The sequence below is a fragment of the Homarus americanus genome, unplaced genomic scaffold (assembly GCF_018991925.1).
Source record: "Homarus americanus isolate GMGI-L3 unplaced genomic scaffold, GMGI_Hamer_2.0 scaffold23578, whole genome shotgun sequence".
Classification (NCBI taxonomy): Eukaryota; Metazoa; Arthropoda; class Malacostraca; order Decapoda; family Nephropidae; genus Homarus; species Homarus americanus.
In genome coordinates this window covers 684018-704558 of record NW_024733231.1, presented here as the reverse complement: position 1 = coordinate 704558, position 20541 = coordinate 684018, and the positions used below count along the sequence as shown (strand labels likewise).

General features: G+C 37.9%; 1 protein-coding gene across 1 annotated transcript in view; it reads right to left on the bottom strand.

Moving 5' to 3' along the window:
* LOC121869526 (histone acetyltransferase KAT2A-like) overlaps positions 1-20541 on the bottom strand; it is a 50568-nt gene that overhangs the window by 29154 nt on the left and 873 nt on the right. Inside the window, exons 2-6 of the mRNA XM_042370884.1 lie at positions 14303-14685; positions 13021-13147; positions 12311-12435; positions 9864-10022; positions 8030-8163 (exon numbers count right to left, since the gene is read on the bottom strand). Of these exons, the coding sequence (XP_042226818.1) occupies positions 8030-8163; positions 9864-10022; positions 12311-12435; positions 13021-13147; positions 14303-14683 (926 nt within the window). The 5' untranslated portion in view covers positions 14684-14685. The remainder of the gene's footprint in view (positions 1-8029; positions 8164-9863; positions 10023-12310; positions 12436-13020; positions 13148-14302; positions 14686-20541) is intronic.

Genomic DNA, 20541 nt, shown 5'->3' with positions numbered 1-20541 from the left:
TACATTAGTTTGTTACTTGTCTTAGTATTATATAACTTCCATCAGTATGTTTGTCTTAGTATTATATAACTTACATCAGTATGTTACTTGTCTTAGTATTATATAACTTACATCAGTATGTTACTTGTCTTAGTATTATATAACTTACATTAGTTTGTTACTTGTCTTAGTATTATATAACTTACATTAGTTTGTTACTTGTCTTAGTATTATATAACTTACATCAGTATGTTACTTGTCTTAGTATTATATAACTTACATCAGTATGTTACTTGTCTTAGTATTATATAACTTACATCAGTATGTTACTTGTCTTAGTATTATATAACTTACATTAGTTTGTTACTTGTCTTAGTATTATATAACTTACATCAGTTGTTACTTGTCTTAGTATTATATAACTTACATTAGTTTGTTACTTGTCTTAGTATTATATAACTTACATCAGTATGTTTCTTGTCTTAGTATTATACTGTATATCTTACATTAGTATGCTTTTTGTCTTAGTATTATATATCTTACATCAGTATGTTTCTTGTCTCAGTATTACAGTGATCCCTTGGTTAACGAATTACCTTCCATAAGAATCTTTCTAATTTGGTCAAAAAAAATTCGGTTAACGAAATTCTTACGAAATCATGTCAACATGTTTTTGCTTGCTCACCAGCTGGAATATTAGTCCACCAATACAGTAATCGGTTCTTGGGCTTAAATTCGTTCCCATTTGAGTAAATATCAAGAAGGTTGTACTGTTCAATAATTTTCCAAGTTTTATATTAAATTTTTTAGTCATTTTAACACTATTTAACATATTTGGAGTACAGGAAACTAGTTTTTGTTGCACCAATCAGCCACTTGACTCACCCACAAAGGCGTCAGTTTGTATCTCTGGTCAGTGGAGGTAACATCTTGCTTGTGGCTCTCTTGAACACAAACTATTTTTATGTTTTTACAGTACAATTATTGGTCATTCTGAAGTTTATTTTACATATTGACAATATATAATGCAGTTCAGTGTTGATTTAAAGAAAATAATCTCAAATTACACCAAGTGAACTAAAATTTTATGGGTGAAATGGCAGCATGAAGCATGGGGTGATTTCTCTTCCACCCCCACTTCCTTCTCTTCTCCCTTCTCCTCCACCCCCACTTCTAATTCCCATCATCATCACCATCAACCAGGAGCCTTCTAAATGCACACCTCAAAGTAAGAGTACTTTACTGCATTTATTTTTAGTTTGTATGTAATTTTTGGTGAGTTGGAACCAATTACCCAAAATCCCATTGAAACAATGGTTTTGATTAACGAACGACATTCTGGAACGAATTGTGTTCGTTAACCGAGGGACCACTGTGTGTATGTATGTATGTATTGTATATATATATATATATATATATATATATATATATATATATATATATATATATATATATATATATATATATATATATATATATATATATATATATATATATATAACTACTTCCTGCAATACTTTATTATAATTACTTTTATTTTGATCATTATTATTATTATCCTTATTACTATTGTTTGAAAAGGATAGTTTTTTAGGAAGTAATGGTTGTCATGCACGCAGTATCAAACAGCGCTCCCCCAGTGAGAGTCGCCTTGATGCAGGAATGGAGGCTTGCGCGTCCCGATGATCCAGTGAGCAGTACCAGAGGGGGGCTTGGCCCACTTTCCTTCCCGCTTCGGAGTGAGGGGAAGGGTTTCCAAAAGGGCAGGTCACTGGGTAGGGTCCAGACAACATGGACCCTCCTGCTACTGGTTTTAAGAGCAGACTGCCAGCATCATCTCTAGCCCAGACCACTAGGGCTGGAATACTCTCCCACATGTTTGCCGTACGAGGCGTCCCATAACGCTGGGAGACGAGAGTCCTGGAGGTTGAGCAATGCAGCACGCTGGGCTTTGTGGCTAGCAGCACATCTCTTTGGTCCCCTATTCCAGCTAGATGGGTGGCTTGGTTGGGCCCGATCAAGTCAATCGGCTGGTTCACAGTGTGGCTAGGGTCAAGCAGGCATCAGGAGACCTGGCACTCCTATGGCCACCTGCTGGTTACCCACGTATACTCTCCCACTATCCCTGGGGTCATCAGGGTCTTATCTCTGGCATTGACCTCCCCTTGTTGGGCTCCGTGGTGTGTGTGTGTGTGTGTGTGTGTGTAAATAATAATAATAATAATAATAATAATAAATAATAATAATAATAATAAATAATAATAATAAATAATAATAATAATAATAATAAACGGTTTATTAATAGAGTTGCAGCCGGTGGCTGAAAATATACAAACTTACATTTGATTTAGACAAAATGATATGTGTTGAATACATTTTCAGGGCTGTACAGTACATAAATCAGGAGTTGTTTATTATTTTAACAATAGATGGGATGGTGCTATTCTTATATCTATCAGTGCGGACTCTTATGGTGCTGAATGTTGTTGTGGTGGCAGACTGCGCGAGGTGGGCAGGGGGCTGCCGGTGGCAGGAGGTGGCGATGACGAGGATGGTGCAGTAGTCCACTGCCAAACCTTGCCAGTGCTTGGTGGTGGAGGTCACTGAGGGATGGCATTTCCAGGGTGGAGAGAGCGTTGTTGTAGCCGGAGTAGTCTGCGCCGAGCATAATTCTGCAGGCCCTTTTCTGTACCTTCTCTAGCTGACGTTGTTGGGTAGAGTTGAGAGAAGACGACCAGGCTGGTGACGCATACGTTATTTTGGGGAGAATAAAGGCGTTGTAGATAGTCCTCAGCTCTGGTGTGGGTGTCCCAAGTGACCTAAGTCGTCGTAGCATGTAGAGTCGGTACGAGGCTGCCTTGATTGTGCATGCGCGTGTGTGTGTGTGTGTGTGTGTGTGTGTGTGTGTGTGTGTGTGTGTGTGTGGTGGGGGGAGACTGAAGTAATTTAGGATTTTTCTATGTAAAAAACCAAACCAATTAACCAGCCAGATAATCCCCCTGACGACCCTGCACCCATCCCTGAACCCTCCTCTAGATCACTAATTTCTACACTGCGGACCTATCGGATTGAGACAAGTGATTCTGGGTCACGACAAATACCCAATTATAAGACCTGCAGAAGGCCTAATGGCCCTGGCAACTCTCCATGACTCTTCCATGCGTGAGATCATACCAGGTGTGCTCAAGCAGGTAGATTTGATAAAATATCTAATGCTCCGTACCATGGACGGCAAGCCTGTAATGGTCCTGAACATTTTTGATGTTCATAGGTCAATAGTAATAATTTGTGGGAGAAACCCCAAAAATCCACTCAACAAGATGGTAGCCTCCTAGTGGAGGTCTCCTTCCCCGAGGAGAGAGCTCGACTTTGTACCCTGTCTGAGGTACCTGGTGCCAGTCTCCTGTACTCAGCATGCCACCTTTAACCAGTGGTGAGGGGTGGTATTCTCAAAACAGGATACGAGAAGCTTTTGAAAGAGCTCCAAGTTCAAAAGTAAACAGGTTCTGCCAGAAATAAAATGTCATTCTTAACCCTACACCAACTCTGTTAATGACATTTGATTGCTTCGAAATCCAACCTCTAACAAGGTTGCCTGGACCTCCCTTAAGGTTAATTGTGGTAAGGCCCAAGAGGGTCAGAAACGTCCGGGGCCGGTCTGCTGTTTTCACTGTAGTGAGCCGCACCTGGCCACTTCTAGTGATCGTGACCGTTTCCGAATAAAGAGAGAGATACTAAAGATCTGCACAAGAAACAAAGTGAGCTTTGTTGAAATCAGGAGTACAGTAATGAAATATATCTTAAGAATGGGGATTCCTATGCACAGGTTCTATCCCGATACAATGCTCGGCGAACTGTCGCTTCGACACTGCCCTGAGAATCATTTGTATCTGTATTGAATTCAGCTCCCAGACTCAAACTTATGCCACCAATCCTCAGACTTCTCTCTTAGTGGCTGAGGGTCACAATGATGTGGGAGGCACATCTGCTACAGTAGAACGTCGATATAACATGAGATACGTTCCAAGAGAGGTCGCTTTAAAAAGAAATTCGCACTAAATTGAAGTGTTGTTTTAATGGAATAATTTAGTTTGGTACTTGAGAGAAACACAAAATACTAAAAAGACTGAGTCTACCCAGATGCACCTCAGCCCATCTCCTAGAATAAACCACCATACACACTGCACCACACACACCACCATACACACCACACCACCATGCACACCACACCACCATGCACACTGCACCACCATACACACAGCACCACCATACACACAGCACCACCATACACACCACACCACCATACACACCGCACCACCATACACACCGCACCACCATACACACCGCACCACCATACACACCACACCACCATACACACCACACCGCACCACCATACACACCGCACCACCATACACACCGCACCACCATACACACCGCACCACCATACACACCGCACCACCATACACACCGCACCACCATACACACTGCACCACCATACACACTGCACCACCACACCACCATACACACTGCACCACCATACACACAGCACCACCACACACATAGCACCATACACACAGAACAAAATGGTGAGTCCAGTACTTGCTGATGCTTCTTATTAAAAATATATCTAACACGATTTGTAAGGATTCAAATTAGTTTTTATTACTTTTCCATTGTCATCCACATTCATCATGCCCATTCAACAAAGTTACACCATAAAGCTAACAATATGGTGGTTTTACACTCCTATTGCAGCTTCCTTCTGGAAAAAAGTCACTGGTTTCTATCTTTTCATCACTACTTTTAAGCTAGAAAATTATCATGAAGAAATTTATAAACTTTTTTTTTGGGGGGGACAGAATGTTTTATCATGCAGAGGGCATGAACCCTAATGGTGCACCAAAAGATGATACAGGTTGACAATCCCTTATCCGAAATCCTTGGGACCAGATGCATTTCGGTTTTCAGAATTTTTCGGATTTCAGATTTCTTTTTTTTTTTTTACAGGGATCAGCCCACCCGGGCACAGGTCACTGACCCATATTGAGGCCTGGGGGCTAAAATACAATAATAATAATAATAATAATAATAATAATAATAATAATAATAATTATAATAATTATAATAATAATAATAATAATAATAATTATAATAATAATAATAATAATAATAATTATAATAATAATAATAATAATAATTCATAGGTCTAGGTCGTGTTTCTCACTTATGATGTTTTTTCATTCTTGTATTTATTATTATTATTATTTTATTATTACAGTATTATTGTTATTATTATTATTGCTACACTGGTCAACATAAAAAAAAATTCTTATGGTTCTGGATCAAAACAGTCTGATTCTAGTGTAATTGTATGTGCTGAACTCAATTATGACATTCGTATAGCTGTATCAGGCTCAGTTTTCCAGAACCAGCATATCTATATATTTAGTGTACCATGCTATTCATACAGTAATTTATATGCTCATTGGCTCCACTTATGCAATTATTTTGTCCTGATTTGTGCTTTTTTGTTTGTTGCAGTTTGCTGATTCATGATATTGCATTTCTACACCTGCATGAGTTGTAATTACTCTGAAATTAACAAAACATGGAACGTCGCAAGTGTGTGAACGGTGCTGACAGTTTTTGCTACATATGTGGTGCCTTCACTCCTGGTAGCCTCAAGAAACCAATCACAAAAGCTGTTCGACTGAACTACAAAAGTTACTTCAAATGTCATTTGGGTGACCAAGACAAGAAATGGGCACCTCATGTAGCCTGTAAGTCTTGTGTTAACCACCTGAGCGAGTGGATGTGTGGTAAACGAAGTTCAGGAATGCCGTTTGCTGTACCAATGGTATGGCGTGAACCTAAAGACCACAGTAGTGACTGCTACTTCTGTCTCACAAATATTAAGGGAATAAAAATCAAGACACGAGGCAAGGTACAGTACCCCAATATTGCTTCTGCAATCCGACCAGTACCGCACAGTGCTGAACTTCCAGTCCCAAATCCACCGACTGAACAAGAATTGAGTGATTCCGATTCTACCTCTACCTCAATGGAAAACGACTACCAGGATGACTCTGAAAATACCAGGCCTAAACTATTTACTCAAGAAGCGCTTCATGATCTCATCAGGGACCTAAACTTGTCAAAAGAAAAGGCTGAAGTTTTGGGATCCAGACTAAAGCAGCGTAACCTGCTAGAAGATGGAGTGCATATCACTACAGCGCGTTACCGACATAGACAGCTGTCTGCATTTTTCAAGATGGCAAACAACCTTTGTTATTGCGAGGACGCAGTATCTCTCATGCAACAACTCTGCAAGTCTGAAACATACAAGACAGAGGATTGGAGGCTGTTTATAGACTCAGGAAAAGACTCTCTGAAAGCTGTTCTTTTACACAATGGCAATCGGCTTCCATCTGTCCCAATAGCACACGCAACAAAAATGACTGAGAGCTATGAAACAATGAAAATTCTGTTGGCCGCTATAGAGTATGAGAAACACCAGTGGAAGATATGTGGCGATCTCAAAGTCATCAGTTTACTACTGGGCCTTCAGAGTGGCTACACAAAGCACATGTGCTTTTTGTGCTTGTGGAACAGCAGAGCTGATGCAGAGCACTATGTGAGAAAGGATTGGCCGACAAGACCAAGAGATGCGCCTGGAAGGTTTAACTGTGCTCACAATCCGCTTGTAGATCCAGAAAAGATATTTTTGCCTCCACTGCATCTAAAGCTCGGTTTGGCTAAAAATTTCATCAAAGCTATGGATCAATTCGGTGCTGGGACTCTATACTTATCTCAGAAACTAGGTGGTGTGGTTTCCGAAGCCAAGTTGAAAGCAGGTGTCTTGAATGGACCACAAATTCGTATACTAGTTAATGATAGCGAATTCACCAAAACATTGAACCCACTGGAGAAAAAAGCATGGGAATCATTTGTCAATGTGTCAAAGAATTTTCTTGGAAACTATCGTGCTGACAACTACAAAGAAATCGTAACAACCATGCTTCAGAATTATCATGCATTGGGAGCAAGGATGTCCTTGAAATTGCATTTTTTCCACTCTCATATTGAATTTTTCCCAGGTAACCTTGGAGACGTTAGTGATGAACACGGCGAAAGATTTCATCAAGATATCGCCATAATGGAGAGCAGATATCAGGGACAATTCAGTCCTAACATGATGGGCGACTATTGCTGGACACTGCAACGAGAAGAGAGCAAGCTGTACAAGAGAAAGAGTAAAGTTCAGAAGCACTTTTAGAACTTCATATTTTGTCATTATAAAGGATTTGAACTTATGTTTTTTGGTACAATTTTTTATGAGCTTATCTGTGATAGGTTTAAAATTGTATCTTGCATGACGCGATAATGTTACTATATTTACTATTTTTTTTATTCTTTAAGAAAGTAGGTCTGATGGTAGAATGAAACATCCAATTAATATTCATTAATATGAAATTAGTCATGAAAGCACAGTCACATGAGATAATCTCATCTTTTGCACGACACGTGATGGAATATTAAATATTTGTACCTATTGATTTTTTTATAAAACCTGGTCTGATAGAACAAAACAAATATCAGATTCGAATTCAGCAATATGAAATTAGTTATGTGAGCATGATCTCATATGTGAACCATTTTGGCTGTTGACCAGTGAATTATCATTCTTATTTTATTTTTGTGTATTTTTTATTAAAAATTTTATTTACTATGAATAATTATTATTATTACTGTATTATCATTATTATTATTATTATAATTATTACTATTACATTTTTACCCCCCAGGCCCCGATGTGGGTCAGTGACCTCTGTGCCCGGATTTATTACCCCTCAAAAAAAAAAAAAAAAACCTTTCGGTTTTCAGAGCTTTTCGGTTTTCGGATAAAGGGTTGTCAACCTGTAATTTAATAAAGAATAGTAATATATTTTTAATTTAGCATCATCTGAATTTTTGGCAATCAATGAAGTCAAGTTGTTTGTACTTTTGAATTTCTTCAAAACCATCTTCAATCATTCAGTACAGCACTCACCTAGTGTAATTGACTTTATAAGCTGAACTCTCTTCTGGAGTGGTATGGGCACGTCTTGCAGAAGGAGTTTCTAAACGCCAGTGATTAAGACAATGAAGAAACATCTTGGCTAAGTCCCTCATCATTTGGAAATCCTGAGAATAAAACACATTATTAGTATACTACAGTATTTTTCAATTTAATGGACTAACTCGAGAACTCCTGTTCGTTGATCAAAATATTTGCTAAATCAAGCTTTTCCGTTATGTTTGCTCAATTTACTGAAATATTCCACGAAATCGACCGTGACTCCGTAAAATTCCACGCCAAACACGCCATGCGTCCCTTAATAAGCATGAAGTCTTATGCTATACTGTGATAGTATATTACTAAGAGTTGCTGCTCCATAAGAGTGGCTATTTAATAAGGTTTCTGTAAATGTAATGGGTACAAATGCATGCACTTCGAAAACTGCATTCACTTGTCAAGAGGCTGTGTAGACCGGTGGTGGCTCTCTGTCAGCTGGACAAAACTAGTCCACATTATTAGTTTTAATATTTCTGAATAACCCTACAGTCTGCTTTCAGTTAAGTTTTTTCACTTGGGAAAGTTATTCTGTTTTACTTGAAATAAGAATCGGATCATACAAATAAGAATATTTACTAATTATTTAAATGTTCAGCAATAAGATCATTGGCAACTTTACAGAGGGCCAGTGTTGTGCATGATGCCCAGTCAATTTTTTAGTACTTTATTTCTAAATTACTGTAGATCACACTGAAGGCTTAATATTCTTTTGCCGTAAGTATTTTTGATCCCATTATTTGATGATTTATAATACATACTTTGTCAAATGCCAATGATGTAATTTAAGAAATTAAGTGAAGCAGTAATTTAGATTCTTAATTAAATGGCAACTAGCCAAACATAAACAGTAGGAAATAGGACAACAAAGACTCGCATCTAAATTTAATTTCAATTAAAAAATAATTTTTGAAAAAGTTGATGGTGAAAAGAGAAGAGTTTTATTACAATGTTACGGAAGAATTCCACAAAAAATCTCGGCGAGCTGAATTTCAATACAGGGAGTATAAGTCAATATTTCTTGACTGCAAAATGATTTGAGGTAAGATAATTTAATTTTCGTATAGTTTCTTAGGTGTTTATAATGCTTGACAACCTTTATTTAGAGAAAGGCCATATCCTACTTGATATTTGATCTAATAACAGATATACAGTATGAGGGTATTCTGCATGCCTCATCAGTGCAACCACAGTACGCCACTAGTATTTAGGATAGTGTGCATGTAAATGAGTAAAAATAAATGAAGAAGGTTACCTATGAGCTGAAAAACTTGTACTAAAATGTACTACACTAAAGGACTAAAATTTTTATCCCTTGTGCAAAATATATGATGTCTATATTCAAATTATAAGCCATCTTGCAAGGATTTCAGCAATGCAAGTTATATTCTGCTAAACTTAGTCTATGAAGATAAAAACTTAAAAGCCTAAAACTACCTTCACCCTGTTTTGGGAATGCTTCTTAGGGAGGCTTCTTAGCCCAGAACCCCCAAATTTTCTGTCTGAATCTTCCGAAATCCGGATTTACTGGGTTCAGATCTTCGAGGGTTTACTGTACTGATCTGAACAGTCTTCACAGCCAGTCACAGAGGGTTTACTGTACATTTTAGGCCTGATACTCCAAATTCTAAAAAAAACCCTATCTGGCAATCCCCAGGTCCCAAGTATGCCAGAAAATGGTCCCATACCTGTATATAATGACTTAATCATACAGTATTTCTCAACTTTGACAGTGAAAGGTAAAAAGTTTTACAGTTTTCAAAGGGCTTACCTTCTGTTGGAGATGATTAAATTTGTGAAGCACAAAGTTGGTGACACCCTTGAAAATTGAGGGACGTTCAAATGGTGGTGTACCAAGTGGTCCCTCTACAGTTGGTGGACTAACTTGCAGTATACATTTTCGAAGACGGCGGAATAGATAAGAATACACCTGTGGAGAAAGGATTGACAAAAATTAAAGAGGAAAATTTATGTACAGCAAAATTTTACTCAAGTAGAAGTAAAAGTATCCAAAGTTAAATTTACTCAAGTAGAAAAAAGAAAAAAGAAAATCTTAATTGTCTCAAATATTGAAATAAATCCAAAGTAAATTATAAAAAAAAAAGTTAAATAAATATAAAAATAAAAGACACAGCATTTCATATGTTTATTTGCAAATCTTTCTATTGAGATTAATCAATAACCGATTCTCAAATCGCCGTGTGCGCGCCGCTTGCTGTCTGAGGCCCGGAAGTAAGTGTTGTTTGGTGCTTAGCCCTTCCTTCTGTATTTTGTTGCTCTCCCTCGTGGTAGGGAAGTTAATTAGTGTTGGTTGGGGTGCACTGTGAATGCTGTCATAGCATTTTGTTGTTAATTCACCTGGTGCGGTTTCTTTTCCCTGAGGTGATTTAACTGGACTGGGTGCGAAACAAGGTTTCCTCCAGCCGGATCAAACCATTCAATGGTTTGATTGAGCTACTAAGTAGTTACTTTTGGCTAGTTGCGGGGTAAGTTGTTTAATTTGTGACTTTGGCTCTTGTATCATTATGTCTAGTTTTGAGGAGTTGAAAGGTCAAGCGGTGGCCCTGGGTCTGACAGGTACTGAGGTTGGTCTGGAGAGAGAGAGAGAGAGAGAGAGAGAGAGAGAGAGAGAGAGAGAGGAGAATCAGCTAAGTTACAGGCAGAAAAGGACATAGAACTAGCTAGGATTAATGCCCAAAGTAGACCAGAATCCTCTGGCCCTATACAAGATAATGTAGTTAAACCCAGTTTGCCTGTTTATCGTGAAGGAGAAGACATCGCCTCCTACCTTGTTAGGTTTGAACGGGTAGCCGAGCTGCTTGGTGTGGACCAAGACAGCTATGCTGTAAGGTTGGGTAGCCTACCGAGTGGTAAACCGGTATAGATTTATACGTCTCTTGCGAGGGTTTAACGACTCCTGATGGTTATTGTGTTGATTTCCGCAGAATGAAGATTAGATCAGGGAAAACATACCAGCAGTTTACAATCCATCTGGGTCATTTGTTTCAACAATGACTAGAGGCGTCAGAGGTTGAGAAAACCTTTGAGTCTAACTAACTTCATGATATTGGAACAGTTTTTGTCTTCTTTACCGCCAGACCTGAGAATATTCATCAAGGAACACACGGGGAAACAACGGGGTACCTTAGCTTTCGTCTTTATTCAAGACATCTTCAGAGGCAACTGGATTACATGGACAGAGAGAGGCTAAAATATACAGGGTGACCTTATTAAACATGAGGTCAGGTCATAATGATGTCATCCACTAATCCCCACACCAACACACACGTAGAGGAGCTTAAGAGAAAGGGGTCGACGTGACTAGTCAGGTCAGGTCAGGTCAAAAATAAGGGACCCACTAAATAACTATCCTACATCTAGCTCGAAGGTTTCAAAGCATTTTTAACCTTGGGCCACTGACAAATAAATATATGTAATATAATATCAGTTTTGAACTGACCATCACTAAGGTTTATTGATTTTTAATTACCTTAAAATCTATGATATATATATACAGGTTGACAACCCTTTATCCGAAATTCCAAAAAGCTCTGAAAACCGAAAGTTATTTTTGTGGGGCAATTTTGTTTTTTTGTTTTTTAACAGGGATTTGCCCACCCGGGCATAGATCACTGACCCATATCAGGGCCTGGGGGGCGAAAATGTAATACAGGTAGTAATAATAATTATAATAATACTAATTATTCATAGTAAATAAAAATTTTAATAAAAATACACCAAAATAAAATAATATGATAACATTAATAATAATAATAATAATAATAAAATGTAATAATAAAATTAATAAAAACAATAATGCAGGAGTACGTACTGTAATAATAAAATAATAATAATAATAATAACAATAATAATAATAATAATAATAATAATAATAATAATAATAATAATAATAAAATGTAATAATAAAATTAATAAAAACAATAATGCAGGAGTACGTACTGTAATAATAAAATAATAATAATAATAATAATAATAATAACAATAACAATAATAACAATAATAATAATAATAATAAAGAAATAGAAGAATGAAAAAAAAATCAAAAGTGAGAAACACGACCTAGACCTATGAATTATTATTATTATTATTATAATTTTTATTATATATTCGCCCCCCAGGCCCTGAAAACCGAAAAATTCTGTGATTGATTTAGCTAACTGAAAAAATCCTCTGTTCATTTCAGTATAGATTACAGACCTGTTTGGTGTCTGGATCCTCCTCCCGATGAACACAAATGAAGAGGTTCTCCACATCCACAACGATGGAAAGTAAGCGATCTAAATCATCATCACCAGCAGACTCAAGGTGGCTCACATGGTCACCTGTGTGTTTAGTAAAGATTATTATGATCAATGGATAATACAGTAAATTTAATAATTATTTGAGTCAGGGTTTATCAAACCTATTTACCCTTTACAAAACTGATATCAGTGGACTAATTCACAAGACCACCACAATCCACAACCCAAACAATAATTTATCCATACTAAAGACAGAGGTTTAGTCCTAAAACCCAATTTATAACAGAGTCTGTGTCAAGCCACTCTATACACCCACTAAATCTATGAGAAGAGTGAAACACCCCTGGGTCCTGACTTGTGACCTAAACCTAAAAATAAATAGTTGTAAATTAAATTACTGTATCCTTCACCTTCATACTGGACTCCCAAGGATTACTGACTTCACAAACGTTATCTTTACCTACAGTAGCTACCAGTTGCCATAGCCATCATATTAAAAAACTTGCATTCACACTTTATAAAACTTTTCACAAAACAATTACATTTCCAGGGTTTTACAGGGCTTATGGAAACCCTGAGAAGATAAACACTAAAATTCTAGAAACAACCCAAGTGTGACCACACATGCAAACATTAAAATAGCTGTTAAACCTTCAAACGCATTACCTAGTGTGTGCGTACAGCTACGGCATGGTTGAGATGGAGGTGCAGCTGGCTGAGGGGTGTCAGGTCGTGCTGGGTGTGCAGGTGGTGTTGGATTCTTCCAACCATTGCATTTGCAGCTTTCATCAGCCTATCAAGACAAACATTTTCATTAAAAACTTAAGCTAACATTCTTTAAGCATTTTCACATTTTCTTGCTAATAATTCACACAAAGCCCAGTAACTTCAGGTACAGTAAAGCCTACAATAACAACGGTTCGACCAACAACTTTTCATATTTAAAACCCTAGTTAACTTAGAACCCAATTCAATTGGCGTCCACATTTCATTCGTATTTACGACCAAAATATAATAAAAATATAATAAAATTACATTTTCATATAAATAATAACTAAATCCCAATATGTATTATAACAAAAAAATACTGTAAAACAAATGAAGAGCGCCTTGTGCAAAGAAGCTGCCTTGCTAATGAGTGGTAAACAACACTCTGAGGTTGGCACGCCTTCTGTTTTCATGCATCTGGAACAGGAGCTGGAGAAAAACTTTCTCGGGTTTCTTACAGAATTTTTGCATCCCTATTCAACATGAGTAAGAGAGCAAGTGATGGTAGTGTTAGTTTAAAAGCTAATACAGGTTGTACCTCTCTAGTCCGGCAACCTCGGGACCTAACCGGTGCCGGACCATGGAAATTTCCGGACCAAGGAAATTCACCCTTTTCCTGGATAGATAATGACTTGTGCTTACGCTTGAAAGCACTAGCACCACTGTCTCTGCTTCATGGTCTCTTTGAAGACATATTGAAGGGTTAAATGTCGTACAGAACACTTGTAGTGGAGTGTTCCTGTTTGTACATTAGTAACTGAAGCTTATTAATATGCCCTTTTGAGAGCCTTTGGTTGCAGTCAGGAGAAAAAACTGTTTGGATTTTTTCTGAATTAGCTATTTTAGAACTATTCTAATTTAATACCAATCCTACCACTTAGGTTTTCAACCATGTCAATTAGAACTGTAGGTAGTCACACCATGTGCACAAGTAAAAAAAATGATGATGATTATTAGCCAACCTAATGAAATGTAGTCAAATTTATAATATCTAAAATAAGGACATGCTTTATTGTACTCTTCTGCTCTATTTAACATACAGCATACTGTACTGTATTGTATTCTTATTCTGTACTGCTATTAATGTCATTTTCTTCCATTCACTTAACTTTCTATGTAGAATCACAATATTAATCACATAAAAACTGTGTATTATGAATAAATACAAATAAAAACTCACCCTACATGAAGAATATATGGCTAGCTTTTCCAGCTTTTTGTCACGTGGCCAAGCTCTCACTTGTGCCTTTTTTTGCTGGATACGCTGAACATTGCTTACTCTTCCAGCTGCCTCTCCTCCTCCTCCTCCTCCTCCACCTCCTCCTCCTGCTGCTGCTGTCGCTGCTGCTGTTGCTGCTGCCGCCGCCGCCGCCGCTGCTGCTGCTGCTGCTGCTGCTGCTTGGGAGCCACCAGCAGTTACTGATCCTATAGGCACCCCTCCTCCTCCACTTGCTGCCACTGCAGCTGTCATACTTGAAGCCTGGGGGTTCTGTTGCTGATGAATGGTTACACCTGATGCTCCACCACCAGTACCTGGGTTCCCACTGTCCCTTGATGCCATCACTACAAGAAAATAATAATTTCTATGGAGATTAGAAGGTAAGGTAAAAGAGAAGGTATGATACAGGGAGAAAATTAAGGATTACTGTACATGTTTAAAAGGAACGTCAAAAGTCACAGTAGGCATGATTATTCACTTTAGTATAGAATTAAGAGACTTTGGCCACATATTCTACTTGGGTTAGTAAAGATTTTCTGATATAGTGCCAAATGAACAGCATCCCCTGGTTGCGTGCAGTGCCCCTAGCGGCTGATCATGGTAGCGCCTGTCAAATAGTTCTTCCAACTGCAATAGCTCCCTTATTTTTGGGTTCAAACATACTGAAATTTGAAGATGTTATGTACTGTGACCTTACAAAAACATCTTATTCTATATAATTTTTTCAGACCAAAATGTGTTTGTTTGTTTGTTTTATTAGTAAGTTCATGATGTTATTTTTTACAAATAATTCAATAATTAACACTCAAATGTTCTCAGACTTCAGAATTCTAAAGTTTCCTATAAGAATGTTTAAAGGTGTACACATTATGATATATGTATAGATTTTTAACTGCACTGTCCATCACTTGCACAGAGAGCAGCACACCGAAGCGCTGCTTTTGCACACTTGCATCATCCTCAACATGTCCTTTTGCAACCACAGAGTACCAGCTCTAGGCAAATCTTTGCAGCTTCATGTGTCCATCCCCAATAGATGGTGTCTGGAAGAATGGTCATAGGACTAGAACATTGTCCCCAGATATGGTCACCTTGGTATACAACTCGCTTCATACGTTATATTAGAGCAACTTGGGTTGGTGGAATCCCTTCAATGCCTCAGCCTTTCTTTGTGGAGAGACATTTCTGGGCATTGTTTACCTGTATTGTAGTACCAAGGACATAAAAAATGCAGTTTCAATAGAGAATGAGTTATGTATCAATGTTTCTTTGCAAGCATTTACTTATATTGTGTACGGTACTCCATGAACATGCCTTTAAGTTTAGCTGTGTCCCACACAAAGATAAGTATTACTAAGTTAGTAGTGAAGACAATAAGTAGTCAAAGAGTACGATGGTATGCAACCAAGACATTCATGGGTACCTTTTCGATTTCACTGCTACGGTCGTACAGAAGAACAATAAATCTCTCCAGTACAGCCAGTTGTTCATCAATAATATCACCAGGGGATACAGTAAGTTGCAGTCACGCCGCTACCCACGTTCACCCTATCACAGTTAAGGGCAGAACAACTACAGGATCCACTTGGTCCAAGGTAATCTATGCCTTAGAATTGGGAGATGAGGTAAATTTGCCAAAACTACCTCTACCACTCTCACAGTTTGAGCTACGGCACGACATACTGTATCGCTCAATAAGAACACAACAAGAGTCAATCTCTCGAATTGTTATTCCTACATCACTAAAGGAAAACATCCTCACCCTCTTCCATGATGCACCCCATGCTGGGCATCTGGGGCGAGACAGATATCTAACAGCAATTAGACGAAAATATTATTGGAAAACTATGAGGATCGCCATCAAGCATCACATTGCTAAGTGTTTATCTTGTGTAAAAAACAAGGGAACAACGATGGATCCCGCTCCAATTTTAGAACACGAGACACCTGAATGTCCATGGGATACAATTGCGATCAATTTATAACAACTGCCAAAAAGCCACCAAGGCTCTACTTACATACTTGTGTGCATTGACCACTTCTCCAGATTTGTGGTACTAGCACCATTGCAGAATAAGTCTGCCGAAGCAGTGGCCCATGTGTTAGTCACTCATCTCATCTGTTCTTTTTCTACACCTAAAGTGATACACTCAGATAACAGGGTAGAATTTAAGAATCAACTCTTAACAGCAATACATTAATATCTCCATTAGCCGGAATCCCTCAAACACGGAACTCTCTGATAGCCGGAATTGAAATTTTCTCGGAAAATCGTTCCCAGTCAGAATTTTCCGGAAAATTCCGGCTTTGGGAAAGATTTTCCGAGGGGGACATTTTCCGGAAAACTCAGAGAAAATTTTACCAATACTTGGAAAATTCCAGGGATGGGGGAGTTTTTTCCGGGTGTGAGAGGTGAAAATCAGGCGCATTTCCGGTACCCAGAAAATTTCAGAGAGGGGGATATTTTTCCAGGTTCGAGAGACTATGTAATGGACAATTTCAGGAGCTTCCGAGAATATTTTTCTGCTACCCAGAAAATTTCAGGGATGGGGATAGTTTTCAAGGTTTGACAGACGATGTAATGGGCAATTTCTGGAAATTTCAGGAAAATTTTTCCGTTACCCAAAAAATTCCGGGGATGAGGGACTTTTTTCAGGCTTTGAGAGTCATCTCGCTACCAGGAAATCTCTCATTCCCGGAAGTGCTCGGCACCAATTGTTCCGGCTAATGAAAATATCACTGTATGTCAACAATACAACAACACACAAACCTTCACAACTGCCTACCATCCATCCTCAAAAGGGTTGGTCGTGCGTACAAATCGTAATTTTTTTTAGATTTTCCGACACGTGGTGAATCGGATTCACAATTCCTGGGAGGACTGGCTTCCACAAGTAGCAGCATCCATCAATGAATCTATAAATAGCTTTACAGGCAAATCGCCATACTACATAATTTATGGTACTGATAAATACTTGCCCTATGATCAACTATAGCAGGAACCCCACAATCTATGTACAACGCGGGTGACTATGCCAAGAAGCAAATCAATGTTTTCACAAGCATCCATGGGAAAGTACGAAAACATTTAGCAGCCTCACGTGCTGAAATGATCTGCAAGCAACATAAAAACGCTAAGCCTGTAACTCTAGAAATAGGAGACGCAGTAATGATAAAGGCATCGGAATGCATATCAAAACTTTCGCCTAAATTCACAGGTCCATACCTGATTAAAGTGCAAGAACATGTAAGCAAATTCCAATTTCAAGTAGTTGAGCCAATAACAATCTTCACAGACATAGTACACGTAGATAGAATGAAAAAAGTCAGCAGAAACTTAGTAGAGACCCCTAATATCAGTCAATTACACCCTACTTCTATTATGACAGTTGCTCAACATAACACAACAATAAGCAATATGTATCATCAAAAACTGTGATTGTCAAACAAGAAACATTACTTATCCTCACCCCTTTCATAAGCACCTCTCCCAGTGCCAGAGGGGGGAGGGAATGAGTAGTGTGGGATGGGACTTCCTCTCCTTCGTGGGGGAAGCCGGCCTTCTACACAAGCTTCGAGTTTTATCTATTAACGTTTAGATTTTTTTATGAAAGCTCTATGTTAATCATTACTAATGTTTTTACCTTGCATTATTTTATTTTAGTTTTTTAAACATTTTATTTTAATTTGGCAACATGGGACCTAAGCTGTTGCATTGCCAGGGTTGTAGCTAATTACCACAATCAATCAATAACCTGCCGACATAATCCATGGCCCTTCAGGCACTTGCATCCTTGATCGCATAAGTCAAGAATGCAAGCATGAAATCTACATGCTTCCCTGTTGGGTGCTGTAAACATTTTGGTGCTTCGTCTTGCCCAATAAGCTAGCCCCCTCGCAGTGCAAATCTGTCTGAATTTTATTAATCCAACAATTTTATCACAGCAAATAACACCACAAATATAACACCTGAGGTCTCCAGTATTGTAATCTATAATGTAATATAACTTTAAAAGAAACTATACCTAATTTAACCCAATCTAACGTTCACTTCTAATTGTTGAAAAATTAAAAATAAATGAGGCATAATCGGACGGGGAACTAGAATACTGTACTACAGTAGCTACTGATTAAAAATATACTAAAGACAAAAATAATCTCGGTGAGGCTTAAAATTAGTCAACAATATAAGCTGTATTATATACAATACTTAACAGCGGTACTGTGATCCAATTACGCAAGCTATTACATTAAATACCCACGTATATGATATTGAGACCTGTGAGAGTTTTATCCACCTGAGTGAGGAAAGAATAATTAAAAGGCATTCAAACTAAATTTTTAAGGACAGGACAAGGATAAACATAAAAAAAATTTGTTTTTGTAGTAAAATACTGTAGTTAACAATTAGTACAATTTACCTGAAAATATTATAGAATCTGTCTGAGAAAAAATTGGAAAAGAAACTTGGGTTAAACAACGGAACACATAGAAACAAAATTTTAATTATAAAGTTAATATAAGGTGCAGCCACCTCAACTGATACAACCATTTGACACAGGGTCAGGCTAACTAAGCCTCCTCCAGAAATATCATGTACATGTATGAGAATGTGTGAGAATCTGCAGGGTCAAAAAGAACAAGGCCCTTCTCCCATCCAACTCAGGCAGGTATCACACTAAGTCAGTGGACTGGGGCAAGCACACCACATCGTTACTGTGTGCATGATCATTGTGAGTCAACACTTATTTTTACTTTACTCGTTCAAACTTTCATTATATGCGTTTGTCACATGTCGGCCCACACCGCTGTCTATGATTGGCTAATTAGGTGATACGCGAGAACGACCAATGTCAATGAGGGTGGTACACGGCCTGTTTGCTTATATACCTAAGTTTTCTAATGTTTTGATTTGCGATGTGTTTTTTTTTATCTGTGTTATTTAGTTTTAGTTGTTAAAACAATATAAGAGCCATATTCTGTTTTATAGAGTATAAGGTGTAAAACTTTTAATGTAATGTATTAGGATTAATTGGCAACCGAGTCAAATATATGTGGTGGTGGTGATGGTCAGCGCGAGCCACCGCCTGAATCGGACAGCACGGAGAACCAGGAACTCCAGGCCTGGTATACACAAGGAAACGTGGGGTACAAGATAGCCGCCGAGTTGTGCGTGAAGTAATTGGAGATATTTGGACATGAAAACTTGCTCTGTGAATGTAAATAGCGTAATATATGTCATTTTTACACGAGTTTCCATAAGCTCTTCCTCTCGTTCTGAAAGTCCCGTGGCAACTGACAGCGTTAAATGGTTAGATAGTTTAATTATTATTGAAGACTGACCAACCAGCAATGAATTATAAAAATGCCGCAATTTCATTGTGATCTATAGAGGACACTGTAGTAGTTTGTGGATTTTTTTTAACCCAACTCAAACTTAACCTTTACCTAACCTTAACATAAAACCGTTTTATAGAGGACACTGTCAGAGTTTGTGTAAATGTGTTTTTTTTTAACCCAAACCAACCTAACTTTAACACAAAAAACCACCGCATTACCGCCGACATGACAAAGTAGTGCGCACCTTAGGCACCTAAATATTTACCAAATAAAGCATTTGCATAAGAAATAGATTATCATATCAGAACTCACTAATGATAATAGAGTAAGAAAATAAACATTAAAATAAATAACTTGCCTGCAGGTAAGTCGTCAATTACTAACCGATAGTTTATTCAATAAAACTGTTATTTGTTCACATTGGTTCATCATGCAAATTTACAGTGCTGATGTAGTGGTAAACACTAACGTTGTGGATATTTTGCCGTCACCGGCTAAATTCCGACTAATGCTATTTTACCGTGAGTGCGCTCTGATTGGTGAAGTACTTTCTGTTTAATATGACGGAGGGGTCTGCCCCCCGGCTATGAAGTTAGGTACAGTTAGGTAGGTTTCTTTGGTTGGTTAGGTTAGGTCAGGTTAGGTTAGGTTTTTTTTTTTTTAGATTTTCTGTGGTTTTTTACACAGAAAAAATGGTAGGTTATATTTCCTTCGGTATTACAAATATCATAGAAGTAAAATGTCTCAGAATTGTTTAAACATTCAGAAAAACATATTTCTAACACCGTGAGATAGAACGGTGCACTCATAAAAAGACCGTAAGAATGGTGCACTTCTATAAATTGACATTAATTAGAACA